At 37.7% G+C, this 16697-nt stretch overlaps 1 protein-coding gene across 1 annotated transcript; it reads right to left on the reverse strand.

The window, feature by feature from the left end:
- Positions 1-5161: 5161 nt before the first annotated feature.
- LOC311066112 (E3 ubiquitin-protein ligase TRIM35-like) lies at positions 5162-16420 on the reverse strand. Its single transcript, XM_084087117.1, has 6 exons — positions 15669-16420; positions 12875-12970; positions 12434-12664; positions 12334-12356; positions 12134-12252; positions 5162-8024 (listed from the first exon to the last, which is right to left on the reverse strand). The coding sequence occupies exons 1-6, from the start codon at positions 16065-16067 to the stop codon at positions 7885-7887; spliced, it is 1008 nt and encodes a 335-aa protein (XP_083943243.1). The 5' UTR covers positions 16068-16420; the 3' UTR covers positions 5162-7884.
- Between the last annotated feature and the right edge of the window lie 277 nt (positions 16421-16697).

Consider the following 16697-nt stretch of genomic DNA (forward strand, 5'->3'; position numbering starts at 1 on the left):
ACGTCTCTGATTGGTCGAACTTGAGTCGCGCCGCGTTTACCATGGCGACGTTTACCGCCCCCGCGAACGGTGATCTGAAGTAAATAAATACCGATAGTTTATGTGTTTATACTTTGCCTTTTTTCCGTAAGGTTAAAACGTTTTTTTTTTGAGCAGGGAAATAATTTGAATAGGAAATGAAACGTACATATGCCAGTGGTGCCTGTTCATGAAGCTGAAAGTGTGCGTAGTAAAATAATGATGCAAACCAACAAGAATCCTTGCTTTTTCTGCTCATGTTTACATTTTATGTGGGCAGGGCCCCATATTAGTTATTGAAACGGGCCCCCAGATGCTTAAGGCTGCCCCTGGACATATCCCTAGAAGAACTAAAAAAGAGCATTAGTAAGTTAAAAGATAATAAATCCCCAGGGAATGATGGCCTTACAGGTGAATTTTATAAAGCATTTCAAGACTACATTTCTGAATTCCTAGTATTAGCTTTTAAGGAGGCTATAGAAACTTGTAGGCTTCCCCCAACTTTGTGTCAAGGCTTAATCACCTTGTTACCTAAACCCAATAAAGATTGTTTGCTTCTTGACAATAGGAGGCCTATAACCTTAATTAATAATGATGCAAAATTGTTGGCTCATATTTTCGCGCAAAGAATAAAGTTGTGCTTAGATACAATCATAGATGATAGTCAGTCTGGTTTTATGCAAGGACGGCATATTAGTAATAATATTCGATTAATCTTAGATTTAATTGATTATAAGGACTACATAACTGATAATAGTTATATTCTATTTATAGATATATATAAAGCATTTGATACTGTGACACATGATTTTTTATTTGACGTATTAGATTTTTTTTGGTTTTGGTCAATACTTTAAAAGGGCAATACAAACTTTATATAGTGACTGCAATAGTTCAGTTAAACTTCCATGGGGAACTACTCGCAGATTTAGCATCTCCCGGGGCATAAAACAAGGAGATCCAGCGGCTCCTTTCCTATTTCTTTTGGTCATGCAAACAATGGCTCTATATATACATAATGACTCTTTTCAAGGCATCAAAATTATGCAAAAAGAAATTAAATGCTGTCAGCTTGCTGATGATACAGCTATTTTTTTAAAAGACATATCACAGGTTAAAAAAGTTATAGATTGTCTCAATATATTTTCTAAAGCTTCAGGTTTATCTTTAAATGTTAAAAAATGTACTCTTTTCCCACTTAAAGACGATGATATTCCTTTAACCGAATTTGAAGGTATTCCAATTAGGGAGGAAGTTACGTATCTTGGCATCAATATTTGTAAAAATCAGTCAGTCAGAGTGCAGTCCAATCTCCAGCCCCTTATGGTGAAAATGAAAAAGAAATTTCATGAGGGATTTATCGCTCAAAGGTAGAGTTCTTTTATCTAAAACTGAGGGGCTGTCTCGTTTAGTCTATCAAGCAAAAGTGTTAGATATACCACAATCTTTTACTAAAAAAATTGATTCTACCTTATTCAACTTCATATGGAAAAACAAGTCAACTATTTAAATAAAAATATTTTATGTAATTCTTATAATCAAGGAGGTTTGAATGTGCTTGATTTTGGTACTTCTAATTAGAGCCCGACCGATATGGATTTTTGGGCGCCGATGCCGATACCGATAAAAAAAAAGCCAGATACCGATATATCGGCCGATATTATTTGTGTGTATATTATAATACAGTAGCAATATTATTTATGTGTATTATAGTACAGTAAGTTTGGACACACTTTCCAATTGGTGTGTACAAACTTTTGATGGGTACTGTATATAGAATACACAGTATAAACAGAATAAATATATAAACGTTTTGCAATGATCACTCAAATGTGGTGATCAAATAATTGTGTGACAAAGATATGTAATGGAGGCAGGGTGAATAATATAATGAGAATTTGAGCTGTAACCAAGCTAGTTTGCATTGCATTTTATATTATATTATATTCTAAATACTCTTCTATTTTTAATCTTAATTTAGTGGAGGAAGAACTCAGATCTTTTTAGTAAAGTAAAATTAATAATATCATAATGAAAACGTTTATAATTACATATGTACAGTAGTTTTATACTATTTTAAATAAGTAGTAAGCAAAATCTACTAAACGTGAAACTAGGCTACAGGGCTGGACCCGAATATTCGTTCGGTGGGTTGGTATTCGATTTGAAAATTTGACATTCAAATATTTGTTGTTGTTTTTTTTTTACATCTGGGATCCCCCGCGAAACGGTTCTCATTCGCGCTTGAATAAGGCCGGCGACACACTGACTGCGTGGCATGGCCGTTTTTATTTCGGCTCCCATGTTAACAGGTTGGAGTTTGCACACTGCCTGCGTGAGACACGCGTCTCTCAGGCGCGGCTCGAGCCACGCGGAAAACGCGTGCATGCCAGAAATAGAACCGACGCGCAAGTCTTCTCTGGCAAGAGCGCAGAACAGCGGAGTTTGTATGGACCGAAGTGCATGACGGAGCTTGTGTTTTGGATTAAGCTGTGTTGCTTTGACATTGTGGAAAATAGAATAATAGAAACAAAATGTATTAGACTTTTTACCCGTTATTATCAATCTAAATTAATCTCGTTTTTTAATTTAACTTAATTTCGTTTTTCTTTATTTAAATTTCGTTTAATTTCTTTATTTAAATTTCGTTTAATTTCTTTATTTAAATTTCGTTTTTCTTTATTTAAATTTCGTTTAATTTCTTTATTTAAATTTCGTTTTTCTTTATTTAAATTTCGTTTAATTTCTTTATTTAAATTTAGTTTTTCTTTATTTAAATTTCGTTTTTCTTTATTTAAATCTACCCTTTACTGTGTCAGTAATTTTGTTAGTCAGAAAAATATTAGACTACCTTAAAAGTATTGCTTAATTTAACAGACCTGTGTGTGCGTTTTATATCACTAACAGTGTCCGTTCTCGGACGCGTTCTCTGCCCGCGTGAGGTGCGCCGCTTCCTGCTCGCGCTGTTCTGTAGTTTACTAAAAGTGTATTAATTCTGAACGTGTTGCGTCTCCATCTGGCTACTTTTAATGCAAAATGGCCCTATATAAAGTGTTATAATTACATACATTATTGGAATATTGCTTGATGTTGTAACGTAGCAGAATGAGCTTTAACACTGTGTCTACACCAGACGCGGCTGTTATTTTTTTGCCACTTTTGCCAGTTCTTTGTAACAGCTTTTAGGTGCTTTATTGGCAGCGCCATCCTTACATAAATCACTGCACGCTGCATTTTTTTAAATATTAATTTATCGGCCGTTATAAATGCCGATACCGATAGTTAGGAAAATGCCTAATATCGGCCGATAATATCGGCCTGCCGATATATCGGTCGGGCTCTACTTCTAATACAATTTTCAAGTTGAACTGGATTAAACATTATATTAAGCATACAGATAAACTATTGTACATAATTCCTAATCTTATTTTTGAAAAAGTTGGTGGTATAGAGTTCCTTTTACAATGTGACTATGAGGTTATTCAGCTATCCAATCTTCATAGACAGGCTCTTTTAGGTTGGCTTCTTATATACAAACATAACTTTCCCCCCACAAACAGTTAATTTGGAATAATAAAATGGTTAAATATAAGAATAAATCAATCTTCTACGACAACTGGGTTAAAAATTATATTCTACTGGTATCACAACTGATAAATAACGAGGGCTACTTATTTACGTATATTGAGTTTTTAAAGACATTTGGGATTCCGATATCTCCACGAGAATATAGCATTGCTTTTGATGCAATACCAGTAATGAACCTCATAAGCTATCACTGTTTAAAAAACAGGTATTGTTAAATGGTGTTGATATTAAAGACAGTAAATGTAATAATAATTTTTTCAGATGCCTGATTCATTGCCCTGCAACACCTCGAAATAAATACTTTTGGAATTAACATTTTGAAAATTTGAATTGGCGATTGATTTGAACTTATAATAACAAATATTATATCAATAATAAAGTTTATGAAATATACTTTAAAATTATACATAACATTTATCCAACAAACCAGTTCCTAAAAAGGTATAAGAATGACCTTTCTGAATCTTGTGTATTTTGTAAAAAGGATACTGAAACTATTTTACATCTTTTCTTTGAATGTATGTATGTGAATTTTTTTTGGATTGATGTGGAATATTTATTTAATATGTTAAGTGGAATCAAAATTCACAAAGAGAAAAGGGATGTTTTTTTTTTATTATGACAAAAAAGATATAGACAAGAATCACGTTTTTATGTTAAATCTTATTATATTATTTGGTAAGTTTTATATACACAAATGTAAATGGTCTGAAAGGATTCCTAACATTTACCATTTTAAAGCTGATATGAAGATTTACTTTGAAACATTGCAAGGACTCTCAAACCGCAAAGCAACCAAAACTATGACAATCTATAAAACATGTAATTCCTCTTCTTTATTTTAATTATATATATATATACCCCTCTCCGATATGTCTTATTTTTTTATTTTCTTATTTTCCTTAATGTGTGAATTGACTGTTTAGCATCTTTGATATGAATGTTACCTGCATGTTCCTCATATCTTATGATGCTCTGGATTCATTTTGAACCTTATATGTAAAATATGTGTAGCCTATACTTTATTATTCAATGTATAATTTTTGAATAAAAAAAATAATAAAAAAAGATTGTTTGCGAAAAAAGGTTTAGTGCATCAAAATGTTTACCGACATGGAAATGACAATTATCGATAATTTTTTGATTATCGATCATCAAATCTTTTTCCATTTAACTTCAAATGTTGCAAAAAACTAGTTTGGAAACACTTTTTGTCGAGAAAAAGGGTTTTAAAGCAAATAAATTTGGTGTCACATGACAGAAGCTGTATTTGTTGATCCTGTTAAAACGGTTCATAATATTCATAATTAAATAGTATATTAAATTATTTTATCACTATTGGTAAGAATAATACATGTTACCTCTCAAACATCATTCTTCCTTGTTTTTGTAATTTTGTCTGTTTTTTACAATCTAAAAAAAGTTAAGCAGAAAAATATCCCAATAGCTGCACCCGTTTCTGAATATTGCTGGATCAAGTATTGCTCTAAATAATCTTTATAATGAAGTACAAAAAAATCATGACACTTGTTAATACAAATATTTTTTTGTATACAATTTAATAATATATAATAACATGTTGTTTGAAACGGACGAGGAAAACAGCGTCTTGAAAATCTCTGCCGCTCGTCAAAACTACAAATGTGCGTCTGTCAAACGAAGGAAGACTGAAGGAGTTTCCAATAAAGGCAGAAAGAAAGGTAAAATAAACATGTTACGTCTGTAAAGTATTGTTTCCACGACTTAAACCCTAATTATCATCCCAAACATTTAATCTTTCACTCTGAGCATTAAATCACATAATCACATATTATTTATTTATTTAAAACACAAGATTATCAGCAAGAACCTTTTACATCCATTTATTCCAATGAACAAATGATCATTTCTCCTCTATAACTGAAATAATTATTCATTTAGTCTCATGTTGAACAAACACTGAGAACAGTGGCGGAACTAGAGTTTTATACATGGGGTGGCCAGGGGGTGGCCACTGCTACTTGCGGGGGTACACAGTACACACACACACACACACACACACACACACACACAGACAGACAGACAGACAGACAGTGGAAAAGCTTATGGAAGGAATTGGGTCACTCTGTTTGTGTCTATAAGTGTTGAACATCTTTCTAATTATAATTATTTAATTTATAATTATTTTTTTGTGTTCATTTTTTGGTGAACTATCCTTTTAATCTGGCAAAATCTTCTCAACTTAAATTCCTGAATTTGGTATGTGATTGACTGCCTGTGTCTGGTAGATGCTCTGACCTGTTGCTGGTTCTGAAGTCTGACCACACTGACTCTGACTAGCCAGTGGTGATGCAAGGGCTGGGGTCTGATCTGCCTGTTAGTCCAGTCATTTTAAGACAAAATGGGGGTCAACCTTGAACAAATTGCAACAGAAGCAAACTCAACTGATTTTGTATCCTCAATATGTCCTAAGTAAGGAAAAACAAGTCCCGAAGAATCCCATTCTGAAAAAGACCCAAATATAGCCTATTCATACGCCTATTCATTCTTTTTCTTACGTGAATAGGGTAAAAATTGTAACCTTTAGATATCACCATGAAAATTACTGAGTTGATTACTTGCATCAAGACAAACAAAAAATGTATTACAAGTTTTTTTTTAAAATTGTTTGTTAACATGGACAAATGGTGCATAATCTAATTATGTATGTGATAATTTGCATAAATACCACAACAGATCTAAACATTGGATATAGCCAGGAGAAAATGTCTTGTTGAATCTTGTTGACACATAACAGTAAAATACTTAATGTTAAGGTCTGAATGGAACACATTACGGCTACCCATGAGCATTAATACATAGAGGCAGGAAGAAGTACTTTAGAAACCAGCCTTTATTAATTATTAAGAGATTGGGTTTGGGGCTGGGTCCGTGGGACTGTTTCTGGGGGACGAGTCTGAGGGAAGAACAGGAGACAATGTTAAGGAAAATGCTGAAGACTAAAGGTAGGTAAAATAAAAAGTGAATCCCCAGAAACAGTTTTCAAAACTTTCCCCTAATGGGATTCTTCTGGACTTTTTTTCCTTACTCAGGACATATTGAGGATACAAAATGATTTGAGTTTGCTTCTGTTGCAATTTGTTAAACCTTTTTTCATAAAATGACTGGACTATGTTTGTGCTTATTAAAAATATTTTTATCTTAACTCTTTCCAGTATAAAAAAAATTGCGTTTTTGGTAATTTTCACAATTTCATGGCACCCCAGAATATTTTGTTGTATGAATATCTGAACATAAGAAAGAACAGACCCTGTGCTTTAAAAAAAAAAATTCTAGCTTCGTGCGTCTTTTTAGCGCAATTTTCCACCGGACAAATTGCGATTGTTAACTCATGATTTCTGTTCTGTGCGTCTGTGCGCACCAATCTTGCACTTCTATCTACTCCTCAACCAGACCACCTAGAGACTTCGGGTTTTCGGCATTATGTTAAGGAAGGTCTAATCTCGGGAACGCACAAAAAAAATCCAGGAAAAGATTTACTATCTCTTAGTGTTGTGATCCCATGAGGTGAGAAAATTGCGCTAAAACACTCACTGAGTTTTTATTACTTGTTTATCAACACTTGAATGTTGGCAAGTTTCATAAAAAGCAACATGAGCAAAAAGCTGAGAAAATCGCATTTTTATCAAAGACTACATCTAGATCAGATTTAATGATGATCAAAACACAGCTCGAGTCCATCAACACCCTACACTCATAAAGCTTCACAGTCCTATAGTAATCGCATTATGATATCGCTTGTTTCTGCTCTTCTTTGCCTGCGTTTTGATCTCCTATCCTCACATTAGCTAGAACATTTGTAGGCCTATACTGTAACGTAGGCTACACACGGCAAGGTAGCCTACTGTATATGCGTGTATTAGGCCGAATGTATTCGGAGCAAACCCCCCTGATGCTAAACCTTAAAAACTTACTTTAAATATGATGTTTTCTTATTCGGTGAAGTTCGGTATCTTGCAACTATCTCTCGTCCTCTGCTCGTCCGTTTGAAAACTGCGCGCGCGCCGCGTTGCCGGCGAACGTAATTTTTTTTTTTTTTTTTTTTTTAATCAGCATCAGCAACTGCCAGTAGCAAATAAAATGTTGGGGTGGCACCCGGGGTGGCCAATCGCATGTCAGGGGTGTCCAGTGCCACCCCGGACCCCCCTCTGGCTCCGCCACTGACTGAGAATGTGCAGAATTTACTGCTTCAGTGATTTGATGCAATACAAGAAAAAAATATGGTATATAATCATATAATTATGAAGCAAAAAAGTTTAGAAATGAATTATCAGGATTATCAGGAAGAGGTTGTTTGTTCCCGCTGTTTCTCACACTGGTCAGATCATCAGACAGGACGAGACATGGAAAAGCAGTGTTTGGATCCAGAATCACAGGAGCTGATGAGACACAATCAACAGATGCTTTTATTCTGATCTTCATATAATGATCAAGAGTGAACCCAACACAGAATATTATGAATTATGACACTCGTCCTGTTGATCAAACACATTTTCCTCTGATCACTGTCAGTGCTGTTATTAGTTTCACACTCGTTTTTATCATCAGCGTTTAACGTCATCAACTACAAACATTAAATATGAGATTCAGACATTTGTGTCCATCAAGAGAAACTGATACTTTGGGAAAGTTAAATAACAATAAATCAATGAGATCTGTTGAGATTTATGCTGTAGATGAAGAACTGTAAGTGTGTGTCTGATCTTCAGCAGCATCTGGGGCCGTATTCACAAAACATTTTAAGGCTAAAAGTAGCTCCTAACCGGCGAATTTAGGAGCAACTCCTAAAAATAATGGCCGTGTCACTCATAACTTTAGGACTCCTAATTTTTTTGACTAAGAGTAATTCACGAAGCATTTTAGCCCTAAAAGTAGCACCTAAGCCTGGGACAGCTTAAAAGAAGTCGAGAGGACTCCTAACTCACTAAGACCTTCACAAACCGCTTTTTGTGGCATTTCACGTTGCAATGTTTTGAAATACGTATGCGGCGGCTACAGGAGCTTCCAATCGCGAGGGAGCAATTCTGCATTGTAGGCATAACTAGGGATGCAATAACGCCACCAACAACAACCAAAACTAGGCTACTCATTGCATGTAAACTAATTGTAACGTTTCATTGTGAATCAAATTAAAATGTTCTTCTCTTTGCAAACGTAGGCAGAGGCATATAGTGACAGATTAATTCAATAATGTTGCAAAGATATTGCATCAATCCATATGTTTCATTCGGCTACTAGGCTATTTGTTTTGCCTTACTCTTTATTCATTTAGGCTATTTATTCAGTTATTCATCATCATCCGTCCTTCACACTACTTGTGTAGCGCACGCATTCTCAGACCTGTCACCTGTCACTCATCATCGTAGGGGAGGTGTTTGGAATCATTCCCGCGTTACAATCATCAGCCAATCAGGGTGGTCACTTCAGTCAAGCTCGTGCATGAGTAATGACGTCATCCATAGTAACAAAGACTCACTCTTAGTTTAGGAGTTGTCATTTTTCTTTACTAAGAGTAGGTCTGAAAGGCGTTGTGAATAACTTTTAAGAGAAAACTCCTAGCTAAAATATTTTAGTGCGATTTAGGAGTACTCCTAGTGGTAAGATAAAATGCTTTGTGAATACGGCCCCTGATCATCTTCATTTTATTGGCTCTTATAGTCTGTGTTTTGTTTTAAATTAGTTTATTATGACTGTCTGTTGGGTTTGACTTATTATGTTTGACTTAATAAATTATTATTATTATTAGTGAAGGCAAAGCATCACTATTGTTATACACCCTAGCAAACTAATCCCATAGACTTCCATTCAAAGAGATCAGAAGGAATATCTTGAGGGTGGGCTCAGCCAATCATGAATCACCTTCAACACTTCCTAGCCACGCCCTAGCAACCATTGTCAAGCACCCTAGCAACCCAAATCCAAAGAGGGATATCTTCTAATCTGAATGTCATAGAGGAGTTGTGGTTGGTTTATATCATTCATACTGGCAAAACAGCCTTTGAAGTAACATCATTGGCAGCTGCCAAGCCACTCCCAAGCAACTAAACAGAGTACCCTAGCAGCTGTTCAGCAAGACCTATATCTCTGCACCAGAACATCGTAGAGACATGGTGGTTGGCTCCTTTGACTAATGCTAGCAAACAGGACTTCCATCATGCTACACATGCTAGCAGAATAGCTACATGCTAATAGTGATTAGCTAAGTGTTGAAACATGTCAAAAATGCTTACTAAAACACAGTAGCAGCATGCTAATCATGTTAGCATCTTGTTAAAACATGCAAGCAACATGGTGGTTGTGTTAGCATTATACTAGAATCATGCAAATAATGTTAGCATCTTGTTTGGCAAAATATGACAATCATGCTAATATCATGATGATCAACATAATAATCACAACATGCTAATTGTATGATAGCATCTTGTTCGCAACATGCTAATCTTGTTAGCATTATGCTAGCAACATGTTAATCGTGTTAGCATCATGCTAGCAACATGCTAATCTTGTTAGCATTTTGTTAAAGGCATGCTTTGCAAAATGATAATCATGTTAGCATAATGCTAAGAGCATGGTAATCATATTAACAAAAAAGATAAATGTGTTAACATCATGTTAAAAAAAAGAAGCTAATTGTGCTACCATCATGTTAGCAACATGTTAATTATGTTAGTATCTGCCCAGTTCCGAATTAATTTATTATCCCGAGTTTATTATTATTATTCTATATATTCTATATACAGTGAGGAAAATAAGTATTTGAACACCCTGCTATTTTGCAAGTTCTCCCACTTAGAAATCATGGAGGGGTCTGAAATTGTCATCGTAGGTGCATGTCCACTGTGAGAGACATAATCTAAAAAAAAAAAATCCAGAAATCACAATGTATGATTTTTTAACTATTTATTTGTATGATACAGCTGCAAATAAGTATTTGAACACCTGAGAAAATCAATGTTAATATTTGGTACAGTAGCCTTTGTTTGCAATTACAGAGGTCAAACGTTTCCTGTAGTTTTTCACCAGGTTTGCACACACTGCAGGAGGGATTTTGGCCCACTCCTCCACACAGATCTTCTCTAGATCAGTCAGGTTTCTGGGCTGTCGCTGAGAAACACGGAGTTTGAGCTCCCTCCAAAGATTCTCTATTGGGTTTAGGTCTGGAGACTGGCTAGGCCACGCCAGAACCTTGATATGCTTCTTACAGAGCCACTCCTTGGTTATCCTGGCTGTGTGCTTCGGGTCATTGTCATGTTGGAAGACCCAGCCTCGACCCATCTTCAATGCTCTAACTGAGGGAAGGAGGTTGTTCCCCAAAATCTCGCAATACATGGCCCCGGTCATCCTCTCCTTAATACAGTGCAGTCGCCCTGTCCCATGTGCAGAAAACCCCCAAAGCATGATGCTACCACCCCCATGCTTCACAGTAGGGATGGTGTTCTTGGGATGGTACTCATCATTCTTCTTCCTCCAAACACGTTTAGTGGAATTATGACCAAAAAGTTCTATTTTGGTCTCATCTGACCACATGACTTTCTCCCATGACTCCTCTGGATCATCCAAATGTTCATTGGCAAACTTAAGACGGGCCTTGACATGTGCTGGTTTAAGCAGGGGAACCTTCCGTGCCATGCATGATTTCAAACCATGACGTCTTAGTGTATTACCAACAGTAACCTTGGAAACGGTGGTCCCAGCTCTTTTCAGGTCATTGACCAGCTCCTCCCGTGTAGTTCTGGGCTGATTTCTCACCTTTCTTAGGATCATTGAGACCCCACGAGGTGAGATCTTGCATGGAGCCCCAGTCTGAGGGAGATTGACAGTCATGTTTAGCTTCTTCCATTTTCTAATGATTGCTCCAACAGTGGACCTTTTTTCACCAAGCTGCTTGGCAATTTCCCCGTAGCCCTTTCCAGCCTTGTGGAGGTGTACAATTTTGTCTCTAGTGTCTTTGGACAGCTCTTTGGTCTTGGCCATGTTAGTAGTTGGATTCTTACTGATTGTATGGGGTGGACAGGTGTCTTTATGCAGCTAACGACCTCAAACAGATGCATCTAATTTAGGATAATAAATGGAGTGGAGGTGGACATTTTAAAGGCAGACTAACAGGTATTTGAGGGTCAGAATTCTAGCTGATAGACAGGTGTTCAAATACTTATTTGCAGCTGTATCATACAAATAAATAGTTAGAAAAAAACATATATTGTGATTTCTGGATTTTTTTTTTTTTAGATTATGTCTCTCACAGTGGACATGCACCTACTATGACAATTTCAGACCCCTCCATGATTTCCAAGTGGGAGAACTTGCAAAATAGCAGGGTGTTCAAATACTTATTTTCCTCACTGTATATATATATATATATATATATATATATATATATATATATTCTATCTATCTATCTATCTATCTATCTATCTCTGTCATGAAGAGCCTCTAACTCTCCACCCATCCATCATGTCCAGCTCAGATCTCCTGCAGTCAGACTCACTGTTTTGGACGATGTCCTGCATCTTCTTCCAGACTCTGAACGGCAGGTTGCCCAAGTATCGTGGCACATGAATCAAAGCTCCAGAAGCCATCTGTGGATCCGGCTGTGAGCTCTGGACTCTGGAAGAACATTCAGGAGTCAGAACTGCAGTGGCTTTGGATCAGAACCAGAGAGACCAGAGACAGGAGCAGATCACTCACCTTTCCATTGAGACTGGAAACTCCTGCAGAACAAACACACCATTTATCATCAAGAACTCAATCAATCATCAATCAATCAACCAATGATCTGAAATCAGACCTTCAGAAAGCAGACGTCATTGGCTTTCATCATCTCCTCCATGTCTTTGATTGTGTGTGAAAGAGCTGAGATGTGTGTGTTCATCTCCTCCAGCTTCTCCTTCATCCTCTGCTTCTTCTGCTCCTCTTCCTCCCTCAGTGCAGTGACTGTAGCTTCTTCTTCATCGCAGAGAAACTGATGAAGCTTCTCAAACTGCTGTATAATCTGACGCTCTGTGTGCTCAGCTTGAGACTGAAATCAAAGCACATTCACTTCAATCATCTCAATCGACACACATCATTAATATCCAAGATAAACTCGGATACCCGACATAAAACGGATCCAGAAGCAGATTGCTGCTAGTCATTTACACAATAAACTGGAATCCATTATATCAAATCATAACTGTATATAGTGATCCAACAGCTGTAATGAAAATGACTCTCATTTCTGTTTCCTCACCTTGATGTGTTGAACTGTTTTCTCAAACTTTCCTTTCATTTTTTCATTGTGTTTAAGTTTCTCCTGTAAGGACTTCAGTGCTGTATTGAGCTCCTCCTAGAGTTGAACAAAAATACATTAAAACACCAGATTACAGTGAAGAGAAGACAATACAGTGATATGATCATATAATGAAGGGAAAAAGTATTTGCCCCCATCTCATACTAAATTGATTCAGAAATTAAAACCTACCATAAAACAAAGGCAACCTGAGTAAAGTACAGTTTGTAAATGACAGTGTTATTTATTGAAACAAAAAAAGTTATCTAATATCAACTGGGCCGGCGTGAAAATGTATTTGCCCCCGTAGTTACTAATTCCTCAAATCTATGAAACTGCATTTATAATGTAGTTCAGCTGGACTAAACACAACCAGTCCTGATCACTGCAGTCCTGTTCAATCAGATCAACACTGAATACTGAAGCCTGATTGGTTCATGTCTGTGCGCCTGTACAGACAAATGGCTTTTCAGCCCACTAAAACGGACGGGGCCGACTGCATATTTAAGTTGCGCTGAAAACTATTATAAGAAGTTTTGTCCTTCAAGTGTGAAGATCATCTCCTCGCTGTCTCCAAAGAGAAGATTGGAGCCTTTCTGCTCATCATTGAAACAAGCCTCAAGCAGCGGATTAACGGCTCTTCGACAACTGCAGCTCTGTGCTTTTCCCCTGCGGCTATCCAGCTCTTCAAGAGAAAATATCATTATTAAAGGGGTCATATGATGCGATTTCTTGTTTTTCTTTAGTGGCTGTTTAAGATCTGCAGTGTTACAAAGCTCAAAGTCTCAAACCCAAAGAGATATTTAAGGCTTAGCCACGCCTTCCTATAATGCTTCATTCAAACACGCCGCCACAAATCTACGTCAGTGTGTGTGCGCAGAGTTTCATAACACCGCCCAGATGTATACGCACAGAAAGAAGGTGTAACTTTTATTATCGCTGTATTACTGTTGCAGCCGGTGCCGGCATGTCGTGGAGACGCTGTGAAACTACTTTGTTTGGCCTTCCAAAAGAGGACAAAATTAGAAAACTGTGGTTAAGCTTTATTTATAACACTGCTCCAGAAAAGTACAAACAAAATATTCGACTGTGTGCTGCGTATTTTCCGGAGGACTGTTTCCAGAACCTGCGAGAGTACAAGGCCGGCTGTGCACAAAGGCTGATTCTAGAAAGTGGGTAACTCAATCTTTGCTAGTACAGTCTGGTTCTTCTGACTCATAGACAGAGATTGTAAGTATGTTTTCATATTTTAATAATTTGCTACTGACTATTCAAACGTGAGTTGTGAGCAGTATAGAGTGCGATCACAAACGCAGACATGGTTTTATGCTTACAAAGTGTTCTCCCCCGTAGTGCGGCGCGGTGTGTAAAAAGACGGTATAAGCCATTATAATCAGTAATTATGTCCCCAATGAAATAAATCTTTACCAATCTGATGTTCTGGTCCAGTCGCGCTGGCAAAGTTCAGCCCGATCAGCTTGGCCCTCTGCGTTTTCCGGATCAGATTCGGGCTCGAATTGATAAGTTAGTACGGTACCGACATTATCACCTGTCATTATTGCTTTTGGAGCTGATGTTCCAAATATGGTAAGGGGCGTGACATTTCTGTCACACGCTTAAGGTATTCAGGCCAATCACAATGCACTGGATCGCTGGCCAATCAGAGCACACCGTGCTTTTCATAACAATGAGCTTCGTAAAAATCAACGCGGTTCAGAAAGGCGGGGCATAGAGGAGCAACAATAAAATAAGTAAATATTACAATAATGACTTTTTTTAACATAAAACTACATAAACATTGCAATAAACCAAATACACAGTTATTTTTAGAACTGTCATATGACCCGTTTAAAAGAGCAAATTTGAGAGACATTTCAAACGAGTGTTGCTCCTGCAGGGCTCCCTGCTTCCCTCATCTGGAGCGAGTGCCATGGTTTCATTTGGCGGCTCAGAGGAGGACTTTGATGGCACTATGTTTCTGAAGCGGAGGACTGAGCGAACTCTGCCGATGACTCCCCCCCCCCCCCCCCCCCTCCACTCCCTGTAGAAGAGATGGGCCATTCTTCCTAGAAGTCCACGAAGAACTGAATAAGTCATGGCGCGCTCCCTACTCATCACGCGTCCACTATTCCTCTTCGTCTTCCTTCACCTTTGTTGACGGCACAAAGGAAAAAGGATACACCAAGTTTCCGCCATTGGGAGAGACCGGGCCACGGCCCTCAGCTGGAAGACTAAAGCTGACCATCCCTCTAAGCCGTGCAAAACTAGATCTGCCCTCACGGTCAGAGAGTGCAGCGAATGGTCAAGCTGGATCTGCCCCTCATACAATGGCGGTCCTTCAAGTCAACCAGGCCAACCTTCTCTGCACCATGAATGAAACTGGTCTTGACCCGGCGGCCTTCAAAGAGCTGTGCAGCGTGACCGACCTCGCCCTGCGTGCAACTAAGTCTACGGCCCAAGCGATTGGTCGTGCCATGGCCAGTTTGGAAAAATTCAGAAAATGGCTTTCAGTGTGACTTAAATAGGCAGTCAGTCTGTTTTTGCGGACTGAAAAGCCATTTGTCTGTGCAGGTGCAGAGACGTGAACCAATCAGGCTTCAGTATTCAGGGAAAAACTAAGTTTTCCTCATAAGCGTCAGTTACTGATGCAATGCTCGTGATCTCAGGGAACTGAGGATACGTTAGTAGCCGGAACGATCTGTGTTTATGACTCGTTATGATTCTTTACATGTGAATCAAGAAACATTTGTCTTACCTTATATGATGAAACCACTTCACTGATGGGTCTGAATTTATGATTGTCATGTTGTTTTGAATCTCTGCACACTAAACACACAGGCTGTTTGTCCTCCAGACAGAAGAGTTTGAGTTTCTCACTGTGTAAACTGCAGATCTCCTCAGACCCTGATGAACGCCTCTCATTTCTCTCCTTCAGGAACGACTCACACAAGTTTTTTAACACAAGATTACATGGAGGATTAGATCTTGAGGTTCTCCTGCAGACAGGACACTCCTGAGTTCCATTTGTTCTCCAGAACTGTTGAAGACACTCGTTACAGAAACTGTGACTACAGGATAAAAGAACAGGAGCCTTGAAGATTTCACAGCACACAGGACAAGAAAGTTCTTCTTCAGATACATTTAGTGAAGCCATTTTCACTGTTTGAGCTCCAGCAATCTGAACTTTCACTTTCACTTTCTGATCAACGGTTTCAAAAATAAATCACCATGAGAATCACAAAGATCAGAAACAAACTTGTTCAGAAACAAACTTCTCAAATTCTTCTGTAAAAATGTTTTCCCTTCATACTCCACTGATCGCTGATTCTTTATTGCTTTTGTCGAGACAAAGTCAGTATGGCAGAAAAGAGAAATAACAAGTCAGCCTCTTCCTGGTTAGTGTTGTAAGAGGGTGGAGCTTCTGATCAAGGTGTGTTGAAACAGGTCAAAGAACAACATCAGATTTCTATGGGTAAAATTAACAAAATCTAAACACACACACACACACACACACACACACACACACACACACACACAAAAATACCCAATTATTAAAAATAAAAGATCTCAAAACCCTTATACGTGTTTTATTTATTGCTCTTCTTTATTCGTCACAGAGTTTCTCCAGGGTCTGTCATGCTCCCTCTCTCTTATAATGATTTCTTCTCATGCTGAAGTTTCAGTGATCAACACTCCTCTGTTTATCTGCTGATTGTCAGTGTTTGGAGAAACAAACAGATCAACAGATTAAAAGTCCTGAATAAACTGGAGAAACGGAGATGTG

This window comes from Abramis brama (assembly GCF_963993115.1).
Source record: "Abramis brama genome assembly, chromosome: 16".
Classification (NCBI taxonomy): domain Eukaryota; kingdom Metazoa; phylum Chordata; class Actinopteri; order Cypriniformes; family Leuciscidae; genus Abramis; species Abramis brama.

What these genes read in the sequence shown, in the direction of transcription:
- LOC311066112 (XM_084087117.1), bottom strand. Translation starts at nt 16,067, where the DNA reads ATGGCTTCACTAAATGTATCTGAAGAAGAACTTTCTTGTCCTGTGTGC. An exon ending in AAGTGGTTTCATCATATAAG is followed by an intron (nt 12,971 to 15,668) that starts GTAAGACAAATG and finishes GTTCAACTCTAG; the next exon opens with GAGGAGCTCAATACAGCACT. An exon ending in TTTCCAGTCTCAATGGAAAG is followed by an intron (nt 12,253 to 12,333) that starts GTGAGTGATCTG and finishes ATGTTCTTCCAG; the next exon opens with AGTCCAGAGCTCACAGCCGG.